General features: G+C 42.0%; 1 protein-coding gene across 1 annotated transcript in view; it reads right to left on the reverse strand.

Annotated features, from left to right (window-relative positions):
• The window catches only part of LOC122561580 (fructose-1,6-bisphosphatase isozyme 2-like), a 56,137-nt gene that overhangs the window by 30,437 nt on the left and 4,882 nt on the right, over positions 1-20,818 (reverse strand). The window contains exons 2-3 of the mRNA XM_043713401.1: positions 12,968-13,130; positions 11,342-11,434 (exon numbers count right to left, since the gene is read on the reverse strand). Of these exons, the coding sequence (XP_043569336.1) occupies positions 11,342-11,434; positions 12,968-13,130 (256 nt within the window). The remainder of the gene's footprint in view (positions 1-11,341; positions 11,435-12,967; positions 13,131-20,818) is intronic.

Here is a 20,818-nt window from a genome sequence, read left to right on the forward strand (position 1 = left end):
GGTAGATAGGATAGTGAAAAAGGCGTTTGGTATGCTTTCCTTTATTGGTCAGAGTATTGAGTACAGGAGTTGGGAGGTCATGTTGCAGCTGTACAGGACATTGGTTAGGCCACTGTTGGAATTTTGCGTGCAATTCTGGTCTCCTTCCTATCGGAACGATGTTGTGAAACTTGAAAGGGTTCAGAAAAGATTTACAAGGATGTTGCCGGGCTTGGAGGATCTGAGCTATAGGGATAGGCTGAACAGGCTGGGGCTACTTTCCCTGGAGCATCGGAGGCTGAGGGGTGACCTTATAGAGGTTTACAAAATTATGAGGGGCATGGATAGGATAAATAGACAAAGTCTTTTCCCTGGGGTCGTGGAGTCCAGATCTAGAGGGCATAGGTTTAGGGTGAGAGGGGTAAAATATAAAAGAGACCTAAGGGGCAACCTTTTCACACAGAGGGTGGTACGTGTATGGAATAAGCTGCCAGAGGATGTGGTGGAGGCTGGTACAGTTGCAACATTTAAGAGGCATTTGGATGGGTATTTGAATAGGAAGGGTTTGGAGGGATATGGGCCGGGTGCTGGCAGGTGGGAATAGATTGGGTTGGGATATCTGGTTGGCATGGACGGGTTGGACCGAAGGGTCTGTTTCCGTGCAATGAAACAATGATACTTTTTATTACAAAGCTATACATTATTCATAAAAAATAAATTTATATAATATACATAATCACAAGTGCAGTTGAGTTCTGTACAGTAGCATATCAAGAAAACAAACAATAGAGTTTGACTCTATCTAAATAAACCAAAGACATCTCTTACCTGAACTGGATTTTACATAATTTGAGACAGCAGGAAGATCTGATAACTGAACAGATCCCAGTTTAACTTTGGCAGAAGGACCTCAGACAGTGGTCTTTCCCCATGGAGCCTTGGGAGCAGTTGCCCCAAGCTTCAGTGCATCTCTGCATCTCTCAGCACATAGAATATAGAATATAGAAAAGTACAGCACAGAACAGGCCATTTGGCCCACAATGTTGTGCCGAGATTTAATGCTAATGTATAGTAACTCAACCTACGCACCCCTCAACTCACTACTATCCATGTGCATGTCCAGCAGTCACTGAAATGTCCCCAATGACCTTGCTTCCACCAACACAGCTGGCAACTCAGTCCATGCATTCACAACTCTCTGCATAAAGAGCCTACCTCTGACGTCTCCTTTATACCTTCCTCCTAATATGGTCCTGGACTTTGGAATGTGCCGGTCTGCAACATTTGTTTGAGGTCAACTCCTTGTACTGGAAGAGCAACAAGTTTTGAGTGGACCAAAGAGCATCTTTCACAGAGTTGATGGCCCTTAAAGTGCAGTCAATGCTTGTCACGGTGTGTGTCCCAGGGAACAGACCATAGAGGACAGAGTCCTGTATCACGTAACTGCTCAGGACAAACCGCGATAAAAACCACTACATCTTCCTCCAGACTTCCTTTGCAAAGGCACATTCCAGAAGGAGATGTGTTACAGTCTGAACACCCCAGCAGCCACTTCAAGGGCAGTGTGCAGTGGCACAGACAGACCGGGCAGACAAGAAGGATCTCACAGGTAGTGCCATTATCACTATCAACCAAACGATGTCTTGGTGCTTGTTGGAAAGTTCTGGTGATAAGACAGTCTGCTCAGAGAATCATGTGGCAGGATCTACCCCCTCCTTTACCCACAGGGTCTCAAGGATGATATGTGTTGACCACTTCCTGTTGTACTTGTGGTCAAAGGTGTTTTTTTTGCAAATTTCTCCACAGAGGACAGGTGGTAGAGAATGGTTCAACTGCCTGGAGTGTTCTGCGGCAACAAGACCTGCCTCATTCTTCACAATACTGGGGACAGGTAGAATCTCATTACAAAGTGACACGGTGATTGCGTATTAAGGCTCTATGCACAGCTTGATGCAGCCACACACAAAGGTGGTCATTAGGATGAGTGTGATGTTGGGTACGTTCTTGCTCCCCATCCAGAGTTTTGTAAATGGACTCCCTCCAGACCTGGTCCATCTTCGATTTCTAGGTGAAGTGGAAGGTGACTCAGGTGACTGCAACAGCGTAGATTCGGGAAATGGGCCAGACCTGTGCCAAGTACAACAATAGACAGAGCGCCTCGCACCTGATATCTGCAATGGAGAAGGAGTGGTGTTTCTAAAAGACCAGCTTCCGCCTCACCTTGGCAATGTGCTTCTCCCAAGATTTTGTGCATTTCTCAGCCCCTCCAAACTGGAGAAGAAATTGCAGGGGCCCTGGCTGATATTTTTGCATCATTGTTAGCCATGGGTGAGATCTTGGAAGACTGGAGGATAGCGGAAGTTGTGCCTTTATTCAAGAAAAACTGCAAAGAAAAGCCTGGGAACTATAGACCAGTAAGCCTAACATCTGAGGTAGCTAAGTTACTTGAGACGATTCTGAGAAATAATATATACATGCGTTTGGAAAGACAGGGTTTGATTAGGAATAGTCAGCATGGCTTTGCGCATGGGAGATCATGCCTCACACATTTCTTACAGTTCTTGGAACAAGTGACCAGGGAGGTTGACAAGGGCAGGGTGGTAGACATAGTCTATGTGGATTTCAGTAAGGCCTTTGATAAGGTTCCACATGGTAAGCTGCTCTGGAAGGTTAGATTACATAGAATCGTGGGGGAGTTGGCAAACTGGATAGACAGTTGGCTTGATGGTAGGAAGCAGAGGGTAATAGTCATAGGATAATTGTCGGACTGGAGGCCTGTGACTAGTGGAGTGCCTCAGGGTCAGTGCTGGGCCCATTGTTCTGTGTTATCTATATCAATGATTTGGATGAGAATGTACGAGGCATGATTAGTAAGTGTGCAGATGACACTAAAATAGGAGGTATCATGGATAGTGAGGAAGGTTATCAGGAATTGCAGCAGGATCTTGATCAGCTGGGGAAGTGGGCCGAGATTTGGCAAATGGAGTTGAATACAGAAAAGAGTGAGGTCTTGCATTTTGTTAAGTCAAATCAAGGTAGGAGTTTCATGGTGAATGGTAGGGCCTTAAGAGTGCAGTGGAACAGAGGGACCTTGGAGTTCAGGTGCGTGGTACTCTGAAAGTGGACTTACAGTTAGACAGGGCAGTGAAGAAGTTTTTTGCACAGTATAGCAGTTTGGAAGTCATATTGCAAGTGTATAGGACGTTGGTGAGGCTGAACTTGGAGCATTGTGTTCAGTTTTGGTCACCTTGCTACAGGAAGCATGGTATTAAACTGGAAAGAGTGCAGTAGAAATTTATAAGCATGTTGCCAGAACTCAACAGTCTGAGTTATAGGGAGAAGTTGAACAAGATAGGGCTTTTTTATTTAAAGCGTAGGAAACTGAGGGGGGATCTTATAAGAGTGTATAAGATCATGAGAGGCTTGGATAGGGTGAATGCACTCAATCTTTTTCTCAGGGTGGGGAATCGAGGACTACAGTTTAAGGTTAGAGGGGAAAGAATAAAAGGGATCCTGAGGTTTTTACAGAGGGTGGTACGCATATTGAATGAGCTGGCAACGGAAGTGGTTGAGGCAGGTACATTAACAACATTTAAAATGCATTTAGACAAATACATGGATAAGAATGGTTTAGAAGGATATGGGCCAAGTGCAGGGAAATGGGGTTAGTGTGGATGGACCAGATTGGCCCAAAGGGTCTGTCTCCCTGCTGTAGGACTCCATGATTCCGGTAGCTCAGTGATTATCACTGCTGCCTCACAGCTCCAGCCTCGGGTGACTGTCTGCGTGGAGTTTACACATTTTCTCCATGTCTGCATGGGTTCCCTCCAGGTGGTCCAGTTTCCTCCCAAAATCCAAAGATGTGCAGGTGAGATGAATTGGCCATGCTAAATGCCCAAAGTGTTCAGGGATGTGTAGATTAGGCGCATTCATGGGGGTAAATGTAGAGTAATAGGGTAGGGGTTTGGGTCTGGGTGGGTTACTCTTCAGAAGGTCGGTGTGGACTTGTTGGGCCGAATGGCCTGATTCTATGACTCTATGATTCTATGACTCTATCACCCAGGGAGGCTTTGACCTGCAGGCCTTCACTGCTTGGAATAGACATTCCTCTCAGGCTCGCACCCTTCCTGAGGGCCTCAGCAAAAGGCTCTATACAACGTACAAATGAGGCAGGAGAGAGTGGGCAGCCCTGCCTGACTCCAGATATGATCTGGAAGCTTTTCTTATTCCCACCATTGATTGAGACTCCACTAATAACGTTGCTGTAGAGCAGTAGGATCCAAGCACAAATTCCCTCTCCAGTGCACATTTCATATGTAGATATGCGATATCCTGTTAAAGGCCTTCACCAAATCCAGAGCTTGCCTGACCTGGTTGGCGATGACCTTAGACAGGATTTTGTAGTTTGCATTCACCAGTGAAATTGGACACGAATTTCTAATTTCCTCCTTGTCCCCCTTCTGCTTGTAGATGAGGTGATGATACCTTTCTTCATGGAATCGCACATGTTACCTGACTGAAGCATACTGTTATACACCTCTAGCAGATCCTGGCAATGTCCCACAAAGCTAAATACAACTGAGACAGTAAGCTATCACTTCTGGGTGTTTAATTTTTTTCTAAAGACTCAAGGGCCTTCATCAGCTCATCCAGAGATAACAGCTAGCCCAGCTTCTCCCACACGCTGTTGTCTAAGAACTCCATGATAGAGAACAGGAACAACTGGGAGGTGGCGCTGTTTGTGGGCTTCATGTCGCACAGACTGACATAAAAGGATTTGCTGATTTTCAGAATGTCAGACTACCTTGACATTGCAATGGCCTTTTCTTCCTTCAGGCTGATGAGCACAGAGCTCTCCTTCTGTACCTTCTGGAAGAAGAAATGCAAGCACGTCTCATCCTGCTCCAAGATGTGGACCTGGACCAGAAGATTATCTTGGAGGCCTCTGAGGTAAAGAGTGAAGCTTGCTGGCTGTTCACCTCTGGAGATCCTCCGTAACATCAACTCCCAGGAGTAGGTTCTGCATGGTTTTCAGGAGCTTGGACAGTTTTCCACATCTCTTTCTCACCTTCTGAACACCTTTGAGGATAAAAGACCTCTTTATGTTCCCCTTGATTGTTTCGTAACAGTCCACTGGAGACTCAAAAAAAGGGCTTCATGGTTCTCCAACCCGTGAAATCCCTTTTGAGCTCCTCAATGTTTTCTGGGGTTAACAATCTCACATTCAGCTTCGACATACCCTTGCCAGTCCATCCTGTAGATGACAGTCAGCTAGCAGGAGGCAGTGGTCAGAGAAAAATAATGGCATGAAGTTGGTGGATCTGACCGAGAGCATGCGGGACACAAACAGGAAGTCCATCCTTGAGTAGATAGACAGGTCTGGCCATGACCAGGTGTATCTGCACTGAACTCCATTTGCAGGGAGTAATGCAGCTTGGCAACTTGAACTGTTTCCATCAGGAATCTGGGTGTGGCATCTGGCTTGCTATCAGCCCCTCTGGATTGTCCATCTGCATCAATGATGCCATGTGTCCTGACCTCCTGCAGGTTCGGCCCCACTTATGGAGGGCGGGTGCAGGATGTTCCCACTGGCATCCACTTTGAGGGTCACCCTGACCTGCCGCATGCTGGTCCAGATTCCAAGGGGGTCCACTATAATGGTGCTGCCTGCTTCAAGCTGTTTGCACCTGCCAAGATGTAGGGGTTGTACATATGGATTGTAACAACCTTGGCCTTTGAGAAATGTAACAATGACACTTGCTGTCAATGTTTTCATCAGCTTAGTAATTCTGATTGTTTGCAGTATAGGGTTTTTACATATCTCAACTGCACACCCTATCATTCATGTGGGGCTGACAGAAAAAAAATCACAACAAATGGCAAGTTAGAAATAATAGAGAATATTTCCTCGGCCTTAGCAAATCACTGAAATATTGATCCCATGTGATTGTGTGAGACCTACATGGTTGCCCCAAGTACAGTGGACAACTGTAGAGGTAGTACAAATGATTGGATGAGGGTAGAGGGAAGTGGGGGAAAGTTTCTCCATGATTGTTTCTCTCAGTTAAAGAAAAATTGCCCTTTAAAAACAAATCAGAAATTCTTCCTTTGACCAATGAGAACAGAGGACAAAGGACAGAGGACAGTAGACAGAAGAATACCGCCCCTTTTCAAAATTTAGTTGTAGCAGAAATCAAAAGGGTTCCCTGCTGTCAATATCAGTCTTGAAATATCTGGATAGCAATGATGGAGTGAATGAATGCAATTTCCTATGTCCATATTTCTGAGACAAGAACAGAAAGCCTCAGGCCTTCGGAGGATTACCAAAGCAAAACTTTGCAGAATTTGCCTGCCTTTATGAGTGCAGAATACATATCACATGACATTGTTTTGAAACTGAATCTGCTGAGGTCAGCTTTGGGGTGGCGGGGGGAGGGAGCCAATGCTGTTTGCACCATCTCCCTGGTCTGTACGCATTTCCTCCGGGTGCTCTGGTTTCCTCCCACAGTCCATAGATGTGCAGATTAGGTGGATTGGCCACGCTAAATTGCCCTGTAGTGTCCATGGATGTGCAGGCTAGGTGGGTTAACTAAGATTAGTGTGGGGCTACGAGAATTGGGCGGGATGCTCTTCGGAGAGTTGGTGCAGACTCAATGGGCTGAATGATCTCTATATGCACTGTAGGACTTCTATGATTCGAACAGAAACTCTCAGATCCCAGTCCCAATTTGTCAGGTGATCTCACTGAGAATCTCAATAGATGTGCCTCTGACCTCTGCACCATTGGGCTGGCAGGGTGGGGGGGGGGGGGGGGGGGGGGGGGGGGCGTGAGAGAGGGACCTTACTGATCAATTCTAATGAAAGATCAACAGCCTGAAACATTAACTCTTATCCTCTCTTTGCAACTACTTTTTGACAAGCCTAGTGTTTCCAATATTTACTATTTTAAAGCAAGTTTTTAGAATCTTATATTTTGTTTTTGGTACTCAGCGGTTTCACACCAGACTTCTATTTAATTATCACATCTTGAACATTTTTCCTTTCAGAAAATGTTGACGTTAATGTAGAATCATGGAATTTCTACAGTGCAGAACGAATCAAATTGACATCAAATCCACACCAATCCTCCGAAGAGATCCCACCCAGACCCAGCTCCCACTCCACTCCTGAAACCCTGCATTCACCATGGTTAACTTACTTAACCTGCATATCCCTGAACAGTACAGGGCAATTTAGCATGGCCAATCCACCTAATCTGCACATCTTTGGACTGTGGAAGGGAACTTAGTGGGGAAGGCAGTGGGGTTTCTGGGTGTGATTGAGGACACAGTACAGAAACTCATTCCAAAGCAAAGAAAGATTATCTGGGTGGACAAAGAAAGTCAGGAAATGTATAAAAAAAAGAGAGCCTATAAAGTGGCCAAGAACACAGGGAAAACAGAAGATTGGGAAGGTTACAAAAACAACAGAGGATAACAAAGAGAGAAGTAAGGAAATGAAAGTATCAAATATGAAGGTAGGCTAACTAGTAATATTAGAAACGATAGTAAAAGTTTCTTTCAATATATAAAAAACAAATGAGAGGTAAAAGTAGACATTGGGCCATTCCAAATTGATGCTGGAAGGCTAATGATGGGAGATAAGGAAATAGCTTAAGAACTTAATAGGTAATTTGTGTCAGTCTTCACAGTGCGAGACATGAGTAAAAATCCCAACAATTAAGGAGAGTCGGGGGGCAGAGTTGAGTATGGTAGCCACTATAAAAGAGAAAGTGCTAGAAAAGCTAAAAGGTCTAAAACTTGATAAATTTCCTGGCCCCAATGGGCTACATCCGAGAGTTCTGAGGGAGGTGGCTGACAAAATAGCGGAGGCATTGGTTGTGATCTTTCAAAAGCCACTGGAGTCAGGGAAAGTCCCAGATGATTACAAAATCACTGTTGTAACCCCCTTGTTCAAGAAAGGATCAAGACAAAAGTTGGAAAATTATAGGCCGATTAGCCTAACCTTGGTTGTTGGTAAAATTCTCAAATCCATTGTTAAGGATGAGATTCCTAAGATTAAATTAGATTCCCTGCAGTGTGGAAACAGGCCCTTCAGCCCAACCAGTTCACACTAACCCTTCGAAGAGTAACTCACCCCGACCCATTTCCCTCTGACTGATGCACCTAACACTATGTTCAATGTAGCATGGCTAATTCACCTGACCTGCACATCTTTGGACTGTCGGAGGAAACCCACGCAGACACGGGGAGAATATGCAAACTCCACACAGACAGTCACCCGAAGCTGGAATTGAACCTGGGACCCTGGTTCTGAGGCAGCAGTGCTAACCACTGAGCCGCCATGCCAATTCTTGGAAGTGCAAGGTTGGATTAGAACAAGTCAGCGTGGATTTAGTAAGGGGAGGTCATGCCTAACAAACCTGTTAGAATTATTTGAAGAGGTAACAAGTAGGTTAAAGTTAACCAGGGAAACCCAGTGGATGTTATCTACCTAGACTTCCAAAAGGCCTTTATAAGGTGCTTCATGGGAGGCTGCTGAGTAAAGTGAGGGCCCATGGTGTTTGAGGTGAGCTACTGGCATGATTGAGGAATGGCTGTCTGACAGAAGGCAGACAGTTGGGATAAAAGGTTCTTTTTTGGAATGGCAGCCGGTGACAAGTGGTGTCCTGCAGGGTTCAGTGTTGGGGCCGCAGCTGCTCGCTTTATATATTAATGCTCTGGATGAAGAGACTGGGGGCATTCTGGTGAAGTTTGCCGAAGATATGAAGTTCGGTGGACAGGCAGGTAGTATGCAGAGGTAGGGAGGTTGCAGAAAGATTTAGACAGTTTAGGAGCGTGGTCCAGGAAATAGCTGATGAAATTCAACGTGAGCAAATGCGAGGTCTTGCACTTTGGAAAAAAGAATATAGGCATGGACTATTTTCTAAATAGTGAGAAAATTCATAAAGCCAAAGTACAAAGGGATCTGGGAGTGCTAGTCCAGGATTCTCTAAAGGTTGACTTGCAGGTTGAGTCCGTGATTAAGAAAGCAAATGTAATGTTATCATTTATCACAAGAGGGTGGGAATATAAAAGCAGTGATGTACTTCTGAGACTTTATAAAGCTCTAGTTAGGCCCCATTTAGAATACTGTGTCCAAGTTTGGGCCCAACACCTCAAAAAGGACATACTGGCATTGGGGCGTGTCCAGCGGAGATTCACACGGATGATATCTGGAATAGTAAGCCTATCATACGATGAATGGTTGAGGATCCTGGGATTGTATTCATTAGAGTTTAGAAGGTTGGGGGAGAACTAATAGAGTTGAAACTTTATTGCTGGAACAGCACAGCAGGTCAGGCAGCATCCAGGGAACAGGAGATTCGACGTTTCGGGCACAGGCCCTTCTTCAGGGGCCTGTGCCCGAAACGTCGAATCTCCTGTTCTCTGGATGCTGCCTGACCTGCTGTGCTGTTCCAGCAATAAAGTTTCAACTTTGATCTCCAGCATCTGCAAACCTCACTTTCTCCTCGGAGAACTAATAGAAACTTAGAAGATAATGCATGGCTTAGAAAGGGTGGACGCTGGGAAGTTATTTCCGTTAGGTGGAGAGACTAGGACTCGTGGGCACAGCTTTAGAACTAGAGGGGGTCAATTTAGAATGGAAATGAGGAGACATTTCTTCAGCCAGAAAATGGTGGGCCTGTGGAGTTCATTGGCATGGACTGCAGTGGAGGCCAGGACATTAAATATCTTCAAGGCAGATATTGATAAATTCTTGATCTTGCAAGGAATTAAGGGCTTTGGTGGGAGTTGAAATACCCATCAGCCATGATTAAATAACAGAGTGGACCCAATGGGCTGAATGGCCTGATTTCCATTCCTTTGTCTTATGGTCTTATCATTTGAGCCAAATTTACGTTAATAACAAGTTCTAAATACCACCCAATTCCTTTTGGGTAAATATTCCAAATTTATGATAGATCTGTAGATATTTTACAGAAAAATCCAGGTCAAAAGCTTTTGTGTTTATCCTTTTAAAAGTCATTTGTTTGTTCCTCTAAACAAAAATAGTGAAGAACTGCAGATGCCAGATATCAGAAGCAAAATCAAAGATTGCTGGAAAAACTCAGCAGGTCTGGCAGCATCTGCGGACAGAAAGTAGTTAATCTTTCGGGTTGGGTGGACCCTTCTTCTTTATAATGCAGGAAGCAATCTCTCAAATTTACACTGTCAGCATTTCCACTCTGTTATCCACTGTGATATTTTGTTGTCACAGAAGTCTATCCAATGTAGAAAAGAAAATCAGTGACCCTGCAATAAGTAGACTGTAGCGATACTTGTGCTGATAATTGTGCTGATGTGTCGGTGCTTGAGTCATTTTATGGGGCCATTAATATTCATGGATAACATGAAGCATGCTTCAGGCAGCCTATTGTTGAAATGAATGAATTTAGCAAAACACTAACTCTTTGCTATGGGTTGGGCTCCATGCCAATAAACATGAACAAAATGCAATGCATTAGGAAAGTCTAAGTATGTATTCAAATTGCAAACGTTAAAACACCAGTCAAACTCGTTTAGGTAGACGCTTCTCTCATAAAACGTGTTTGTATTACAACATTGCAACCTGTGAGCCCCACACCACATATGACTGCACTCTGAATTTCAATTGACTAGCATTTTATAAACTAAATTTTGCAAACATATCCTTGTAACTTGAGCATAAACTACAATTACAATATATAGCCTGCAAACTAGATTGAAAATTTGAAGAATGCAACCAGTCTGTTCTGTCTTTCTCAGTTACACATAACCTTGAGCCATTTCATCAGCTGGTCTGTGCAGATTCAACAATATGTTTACAGATCTGGAAAGTATATGGTTCGGTGTCAGTTGTAGTCCTCTTTACTCACTCAACCTTATGGGTCAATGTGCTCATGATACTGCAGCTTTTGAAAGTGAATGGATAGGAAGAGTTAAAAACTGTAGGGAGAGCAGTTCTTCCAGATAACGCAGGAAAGAGCACAGGTGTATTAACATAGTGCACCAAGCAGTGACTATTCCTAAGTCACACTGATTATATCCTCAGTGTCAAAAGTCTGAACTCAGTTACAGCAGGTGGGTGCTACTGGACTGAAAAACAAGAATAAGAGGCGGTTTAGACCACTCCAGTGTGTCACTTGGTAGCCATTGTGGCATTCATGGAAGCTGAAAACAGCCTCTGAGAAGATTACTCAATAAAAGGGAAAGACAGGCTTCAAACCCTCATTTCTTATTCAGAAAAAGCAACTATTTATATTTAAATAATTATTTGATTGTTCAAATTGAAAGTCACTGTCAAGTCTCATATACATTCTGATAACAAAGGAAACACTTACGTTCCTGTAAATGCCAAAAATAGTTCCAATAGATACCAAGCAATCAATATTAGAAGAGCCATCCAATGGATCAAAGCAGACCACATATTTACCCTAGAGAAAAAGCAAATACAAATTAGACCGGTTAATGTCTATTTGTAAGTGAAATGCTTTTAAAAAGCTATTCAAAATCCTCTCTTCAACTATATCTTTCATTTTCCTTTGCCTACTCCTATCTTCTTCTATTCCTCTAGCTTTGTATCTATCAAGATGTTTTCTGAATGATCAGTGCCTCGAGAGGCAATTTGGCTCATACATATAATGTAAGTTATAGCTGTACATTAATGTCCTCATGCTCATAACAGATAAATGATGAATTAACAATGATATCCTAAACATCTATAGGGACGTTTTCTTCTTAGTAGTGTCTATAAAGAATGATTTGGAGATGCCGGTGTTGGACTGGGGTGTACAAAGTTAAAAATCACACAACACCAGGTTATAATGTGGTGTGGTGTGATTTTTAACTCTATAAAGAATGTTATTCAACAAGAAGCCCATTCTGGGAGATGATTTGTTTGCAATATTCGAAGTAAATTCAATCACTCATTCATGAACAATCTCTGCAGAAAACTCTTCTGAGGGGGCATAGTTATCTTTTTTATTCACTCACAGGATGTGGACATTGCAATTATTCACTGCCCATTCCTAACTGACAATAGGGCAAGAGTCAACCTCATTGTGATGATCTGGAGTCACATAAGGCTAGGCCAGGCAAGGATGAAAAATTTCCTTTCCTAAAGTACATTTGTGAATCAGAGGGGTTTTTCAACAACTGACAACAGTTTCACAGTCATCATTAGTCTCTTAGTTTCACATAAAATGTTGAATTCAAATTTCACCATGGGTCCTGGCAAGATTCGAATGGGGGTCCCCAGAACATCATCTGAATCTCTGAATTAATAGCTGAGCAATAATATCACAAGGCCACCACATCCTAAGAACAGCAAAAATAAGCATGTAGAATAGTGGACAGAGTGAAGCTAATTGGTGACAACTAACATTCCCCCAAGCCATCCCTCCCTAGTCACTTCACCGACAAAAACATTTCCTGAAATCACACAGCTAACATGAGCCACAAATCAAGCTCTTTTGTTCATGCCACAATGGCATTACACTCTAACATTCAATTTGAACATTTATTGTAGAATTACTTTCAAAATATTTTGTCGTGATTCAAACAGGCCTCTCATGTTTAATATGTCTTAAATCATTTCTCATTTTGTTGTGACTGGTTTTTGCAACGTGTACAATAAAACTAATGCATCTGAATTTACCTCTTTTCAAGAAGTTACCTCACAAATAGAAAAATATATGAGAGATATTGAATTTATTTATTAATAGATTATAGCTAAAATATGGACCTAACTTTGCAAATGCTGCTTTGTGTTGGTCCAGCGCTTCATGCCCCTTGATTTTAGAGTTAAGTTCACACTTTTGCATTACTGGCGGGGTACCTCAGCTGTTAATCCTGGTCCTATAATTTATGTATAAGTAATCATCATAATGATTATTGAGAAAACCAGCAAGGCACAGAGGAAATGCAATTATAAAGCCATCCATTCACCACATTTATGATACACTCACTCTTCTCTCAGGTTCCACAATTATAGCTTCTTTGTTCTCCTCTGTCACTAACACGGAAGTACTATAGGATGATTTCAGCAGATTAATGATGAGGTCATTTGACAGAACGTCCAATTTCTTGACTTCATCCCCCGTCACATTCACAGTCCCTGCAATTCCATACCTGAATAAAATAATATATTTTAGCATTTTTAAGCAACATATGTCCACTATATATAGCATAACACTGGAGGTAAACCATTTTGTGTGTGATATTTTGTAGTTTGACCAAACAACCTTTTTAAATGGCAATGCATAACGACTCAAAATCACTTTTTTCACAAGTATTTCCTTAGACATAACTCCCTGTTCTGCAGAGTTTTTAAGCTGTTTACAATTCGTTGATCATCCACTACAAACAACTTCGTGGGAAACTTGCCAGAAATATTATATTTTATTAAATTTTCTTTATTGAAATTTTATTTATTTCCAACTTCATAATGAAATTATTTTGCTTCTTTCCATTCTTTTGCACCTAATTCCTATGTTTTACGAAATATTTAGGTCCTTCTCCTGTACCTAGTTTCTATGTTTTATGAATGCTATAAAACAGCCTACTTTTGTCTTCCATTTTCCTTGCGATAAACACAAATATTCCATTTGCCTTCTTAATCACTTTCTGAACCTGCAAACTAACTTCATATTTATGCTCTAGGGCACGCTATATATCTCTAAGTTCTGCATTCTCTCAGTTTTACAAACTCTAACCATTTAAATAGTATAGGGTTCTTTTATTTTTCCTCCAAAGTGGCTAACTCCACATTTAGGCAAAAGTGAGGCCTGCAGATGTTGGAGATCAGAGTCAAGATTAGAGAGGTGCTGGAAAAGCACAGCAGGTCAGGCAGCATCTGAGGAGCAGGAAAATTGATGTTTTGGGCAGGAACCCTTCATCAGGAATGAGGCCTCATTCCTAATGAAGGGCTCCTGCCCAAAACGTCGATTTTCCTGCTCCTCAGATGCTGCCTGACCTGTTGTATTTTTCCAGCACCACTCTAATCTTCACTCCATATTTACCCAATTATATTACATCTGCCAACTTTTTGCCACTCAGTAACCTGTCTATATGTCTTTGCACGTCACTAATGCAGATTGTAAATAATTGAGGCTCCTGATTTATCCCTGTGGCATACCATTAATTGCAGTTTGCTCACCTAAGAAATATCTATTTGTTCTTGCTGTCTTGCTTCCTACTAGTTAACTAATTCTTTGCTCATCCTAATATTATTTGAAAATAACAAATGCTGGCGATCATAGTGGATCAGACATCACCCATGGAGAGAGAGATAGCTAACGTTTTGAGTCGAGGTTGCCCTCTCCACACTCCACTTCAGCTCTGATGAAGAGTCATCTAGACACAAGCCATCAGTTTGCTCTTTCTCCATGGGTACTGTCTGAACCGCTGTGATCTCCAGCATTTGTTGCATTTGGTGAGACCACACTTGGAGTATTGTGTGCAGTTCTGGTCTCCAAATTTGAGGAAAGACATTCTGGCTATTGAGGGAGTGCAGCGTAGGTTCACGAGGTCAATTCCTGGAATGGCGGGACTACCTTACGCTGAAAGACTGGAGCGACTGGGCTTGTATACCCTTGAGTTTAGAAGACTGAGAGGGGATCTGATTGAGACATATAAGATTATTAAAGGATTGGACACTCTGGAGGCAGGAAACATGTTTCCGCTGATTGGTGAGTGTCGAGCCAGAGGACACAGCTTAAAAATACGGGGTAGACCATTTAGGACAGAGATGGGGAGAAACTTCTTCACCCAGAGAGTGGTGGCTGTGTGGAATGCTCTGCCCCAGAGGGCAGTTGAGGCTCAGTCTCTGGATTCATTTAAGAAAGTGTTGGATAGAGCTCTCAAGGATAGTGGAATCAAGGGTTATGGAGATAAGGCAGGAACAGGATACTGATTAAGGATGATCAACCATGATTATATTGAATGGTGGTGCAGGCTCGAAGGGCAGAATGGCCTACTCCTGCACTTATTGTCTACTGTCTATTGTCTATTGTCTAATATGTTATTTCTTTTGCCATGTGCTCATGTCTTGTGTAAATAATCTTTGCTATGGTATTTTAACAAATGCCTTTTGAAAATCCAAGTCCATCTTCCTTGCCCTCAAAATCTCAAAGAAAATTAAAATAAATATAACTATAGTTAAATATAATTTCCTTTTCACAAAGCCTTGTCGATGCTGCCTGATCACATTATGATGTTCAGAATATCCTGTTTTAACTTCCTGAAAATGGGGTCCTACAACTTCCCTGTGACACTAGTTAGAATACCTAGCTTCTAGTTTTCTGTGGTCCTCATTTTTGAATAAAAATGAAACTAGCTACTTTTCAATCCATTTGGACCCTTGTATAAGCTACATAATTTTGGAATGCTTTTATGCTTCTACTATGGCTGCAACCACTTCTTTTAAGACTTTAGGATGCAGACCATCTAGTCCTAGGGACTTGTTAGATTTTAGGTCGATTTTCTCAGCACTTTGTCCTTGGTGATGCTGATTATTTTAAATTTCCCATTCTCTTTAACCATTTGATTTCCAAGAGTATTAGCAAGTCTCAAAGGCAGACACAAAAAAACACCTGTTCAATTCCTCTACAACTTCCTTATTTTCCATTATCAGTTCCTAGACTTGCCTCTCTCAAGAAGACCAATACTGGTTTTAGTTACTCTTCTATTTAAATAATAATAGAATCTCTTACTATCATTTTGATGTTGCCAGCTAGCTTTCATACTTTTCTCTTTCCCTCTTATTTTTAGTCTTCATTGGTGGTTCTTAAAATCAATCCACCTTATCCATCTGGTAAACTACCACTAACTTTCGCATAATTGTGCATTGTTTATTTCACTTTGATGCTATACTTATCTTTTGTATACAATTAAAGAGATTTTATTTTGCATGAGGATTAATCTTCATTGAGTTAGGAAAACGTATTGGAAAATCTTTCACTGCAACTCCACAGTCCTATCTTTTAATTTAGTTTTCCATTTTACTTTGGGCAGCTCTACCTTCGTACTTTTGGAGTTACCTTTATTTAGGTTAAAAACTAGTCTTGGACCCACATTTCTCCCCTTCCTACTGAACATGAAATTCCATCATGTTATGACCATCTAAAAGATTATTAATTAATTCTATTTCATTGCACATTACAAGGTTTCAAATAGCCTTCTTCCTGATTGACTTAAGAATGTACTGTCTGAAGAAATTGTCCCAGAAGCAGTCAAATTTATTTTTTCATGCCATATATGGCAGTCAGATTTTCCAATCTGCGTGTAGATTAAAGTCACCTTTAGTTATTGCAATACCTTTCTGACATGTCCCATTTATTTATTCCTATATACTTTATCCTGCATAATTACTGTCAGGGTGCCTATAAACAAAACTGCAAGTAACCTCTGACCTTTCATTTCTCATTTCTACTTGACCATACTCTACATCTTGGTCTTTTGAGTGAAATCAATCTCTCACTACTGTACTGAGAGGAGTTAAATGGAAGCGAGGAGAACTTGGGGTAATAAATAGTGATGTCCTGAAAAGAGTCCATATTACACAACAGAAGGTGCTAGAAGTCTTAAGATACATTAAGGTAGATAAATCCCCAGAACCTGATCAATTAGGGCATTGTGGGAAACTAAAGAAGAAATTGAAGAGCCCATGCAAAGATATTTGTATCATCAAAAGCCATGAGTGAGGTGCTGGAAGACTGGAGAATGGCTAATGTTGTGTGTAAGTTGTTGGAGGGGATTATGAGAAATAGGATCTACATGCATTTGGAAAGGCAAGGACTGATTAGGGAGAGTCAGCATGGCTTTGCATGTGGGCAATCATGTCTCACAAATATGATTGAATTTTTTGAAGAAGTGACCTTGAAAACAGATGAAGGCAAATATGTAGATGGTGCCTATATCGACTTTAGCAAAGTTTTCGACAAGATGCCGCATGGTAGACTGAATGGTAAGGTTAGATCACTTAGGATCTAGGATGAGCTAGCCAATTGGATACTAAATTGGCTTGCAGGTAAGAGACCGAGGGTGGTGATAAAGAGTTATTGTTCAGACTGGAGGCCTGTGACTGACGGTGTGCTGCAGGGATTGGTGCAGGGTTCAATGTTGTTTATCATTTATATAAATGATTTGGATGAGAGTACAGGTGGCATGGCTAGTAAGTTTGCAAATGACACCAAAACTAGCAGTATAGTGGACAGTGAAGAAGGTTATCTAAGATACAAAGGGATTTTGATCAACAGGACCAGTGAGCTGAGGAATGGCAAATCGGGCTTAATTCAGGTAAATGCAAGTGTTGCATCCTGGTAAGATACATCAGTTAATGGTAGAGCCCTGAGGAGTGTTGTCAAACAGAGAGACCCAAGGATTCAGATAAATGGTTCCTTGAAAGTGGTGTCACAGTTAGACAGGGTGGTGAAGAAGACATTTGGCATGCTTTGCCTTCATCAGTCAGAGCACTGAGTACAGGAATTGGGATGTCATGTTACAGCTGTACAAGACATTGGTAAAGCCATATTTGGAGAACTGCATAGAACTCTGGTCCTGTTATAGGAAATATGCTATTAAACTGAGAAGGGTGGGGAAATTATTTCCAAGGATGTTACTGAGACTAGAAGATTTGAGTTACAAGGAGAGGCTGGATAGGCTGGGACTTTTTGCCCTGGAGTGAAGGAGGCTGATGGGTGATCTTATAGAGGTTAATAAAATCACGAGCAGTATAGTTAAAGCAAATAGCCAAGGTCTTTTCCCCAGAGTAGGGGAGTCCAAAACTAGAGGGCATAGTTTGAAGATGAGAGGGGAAAGATTTAAAAGGGACCTGAGGGGCAATCTTTTTAGACAGAATGTAGTGCACATATGGAAAGAGCTGCCAGAGGAAGTGGTAAGAGATACAATTACAACATTTAAAACGCGGTTGAACAGGTACATGGATAGGAAATGTTTCGAGGAATATGGACCAGATGCCGGTAAATGGGACTAGTTCAGTTTAGGAAACTTGGTTGGCATGGACGGGTTAGGCTGAAGGACCTGTTTCCAGTCTGTAAAACTCTAAGTGAAGACTTTAAAATTCCTTGCATTATAGCAGGGATAAGTCTACCTTAAGAACTTATTCTAAGAAGTATTCTAACTTATTAACTTGAAGACAAATTTTATTAGAGACTCTCTTTCTGCTGAATTGCCCTAAAATTCATATGCAATGGTTATTCATTTTTTAATTCATGAATGAGATGTGGGCTTCACTGTCCAGGCCAACATTTATTGCCCAACCCTAATTGCCTATGAGAAGGTGTTGGTGAGCTGTCTTCTTGAACTGTTGCAGTCCATATGCTGCAGGGACTTACACAGTACTCTTATTGAAGGAGTTCCAGATTTTGACCCAGTGACAAAGAATAAAAAATAATATAGTTCCAAGTCAGGAAGGATTGTGGCTTGGAAGGAAACTTGAAGGTGGTGGCATTCTCACCTTCTAGGTGCCCTTGTCCTTCTAGGTGGAGATTGAACATAGAACATAGAAAGGTACAACACAGAAAAGGCCCTTCAGCCTATGAAGTTGTGCCAAGGATTAATCCTAATTTAAAGCAAAATATTCTTACCTACACACCCCTCAATTCACTGCTGTCCATGTGCATGTCCAGCAGGTGTTTAAATGTCCCTAATGACTCTGCTTCCACCACCACCGCAGGCAACGCATTCCATGCATTCACAACTCTCTGCGTAAAGAATCTACCTCTGACATCTCCTCTATACCTTCCTCCTAATATTTTAAAACTATGACCCCTCGTCCCAGTCAATCCTGCCCTGGGGAAAAGTCTCTGGCTATTGACTCTATCCATGCCTCTCATTATCTTGTATACCTCAATCAGGTCACCTCTCTTCCTCCTTTTCTCCAGACAGAAAAGTCCAAGCTTAGTCAACCTTTCTTTATAAGGCAAACCCTCCCAGTCCAGGCAGCATCCTGGTAAACTTTCTTTGCACCCTCTCCAAAGCCTTTGTATCTTTCCTATAGTAGGGCAATCAGAACTGGTGACAATATTCCAAGTGTGATCTCACCAGGGACTTGTAGCGCTGTAGCAAAACCTCACGGCTCTTAAACTCGATCCCCCTGTTAATGAAAGCCAAAACACCATAGGCTTTCTAAACAACCCCCTCCACTTGGGTGGCAACTTTGAGGCAGCTATGTACTTAAACACCAAAATCCCTTTATTCCTCCGCACTGCCAAGAATTCTGTCTTTAATCCTATATTCAGCATTCAAGTTCGACCTTCCATAATGCATCACTTCGTATTTATCCAGGTTGAACTTTATCTGCCATTTCTCAGCCCAGATCTGCATCCTGCCTATGTCATGCTGCAGTCTGCAATAGCCCTCAATACCATCAATGGCACCTCCAACCTTTGAGTTGTCTGCAAATTTACTAACCCACCCCTCAATCTCCTCATTCAAGTCATTTATAAAAACTACAAAAAGCAAAGGCCCAAGTCACAGCCCTGCGGGACACCACTCAACACTGATCTCCAAGCAGAATACATTCCATCTACAGCCACTCTCTGCCTTCTGTCAGCCAACCAATCCTGAATCCAGATAGCCAAATCTCCCTGTATCCCATACCTCCTGACTTTATGTATGACTCTACCATGGGGAACCTTATCAAATGCCTTGCTGAAGTCCATAAACACATCTACTGCTTGACCTTCATCGACTTGTCTTGCCACCTCCTCAAAGAACTCAATAAGATTAGTTAGGCACGACCTGCCCCTCACAAAGCCATGCTGACTGCCTTTAATCACGCTATGCTTTTCCAAATAGTCATAAATCCTATCCCTCAGAATTCTTTCCAAAACCTTGCTGACCACAGACATAAGACTGACCTTTTGGTCAGGTTTGGATGGTGCTGTCTAAAGATCTCTGATGAATTCCTGCAGTGCATTTTGTAGACAGTACACACTGATGTTACTATGCATTCAATGAATGTTGAAAGTGTTGGATGAGGTGCCAACTAACTGGTTGCTTTTTCCTGAATCTGTGCCTAAATAATGCTGCCTCTTCTGTGCCCCTTATTATCACATAATATGAGATTTATTTGTTTGAGTTTTAAAATGATACCACTTCAACTATTAAAAATGTTTTCAGCTAGTTTTGTTAATATCATTAATGTTTCAAAGCTAATCAATTTTTTTCATGTTCAGAAACCCTAGCTGATTCCCAGACAAGGCAACTGAAGCTTTTTTCAAATCACTCATGGGATGAGGGCATCTCTGGTTGGGTCATCATTTATTGCCCAAAGGGTAGTTCAGATTCAACACATTGCTGTTGGTCTGGAGTCACTTGTAGGCCAGATTGGATAAGGAGAAAGATTTCCTTCCCTCAAGGGCATTAATGAACTGGATGAGTTCTTCCTGACAACTGACAATGGTTTCAGTCATCTTTAGAGTCTTAAATCCAGATTCTTCTATTGAATTTAAACCACACCATCTGCCATGCTCCCCAGAGGATAGCTAAGAATTTGGTTTATTAGTTTAGCAATGCTAACACTAAGCCATTTCCTCCCCACTATCTGTCATCCTACCACACGTTTAAAGGAAATGCTGATGTGTGCTTGAGTGGATGAGTGGATGCGTGCTTAATGGGGGTACCAGTACAGTCGGCAAAGGGGTTTTACTGATTACAGTGACAGGGGCTTGTCACAGTCAGTCTGGTGCTTGGCCCTGCACAAGCATGGGATCCATACCTTCTAAGTCTTGGGTTTGGGCCATGGGCAAACCTCCAGGTCAAGCCTGAGATTACACAGAGGTCAGTCAGAAGGC

The sequence above is a fragment of the Chiloscyllium plagiosum genome, chromosome 2, assembly GCF_004010195.1.
Source record: "Chiloscyllium plagiosum isolate BGI_BamShark_2017 chromosome 2, ASM401019v2, whole genome shotgun sequence".
Taxonomy (NCBI): domain Eukaryota; kingdom Metazoa; phylum Chordata; class Chondrichthyes; order Orectolobiformes; family Hemiscylliidae; genus Chiloscyllium; species Chiloscyllium plagiosum.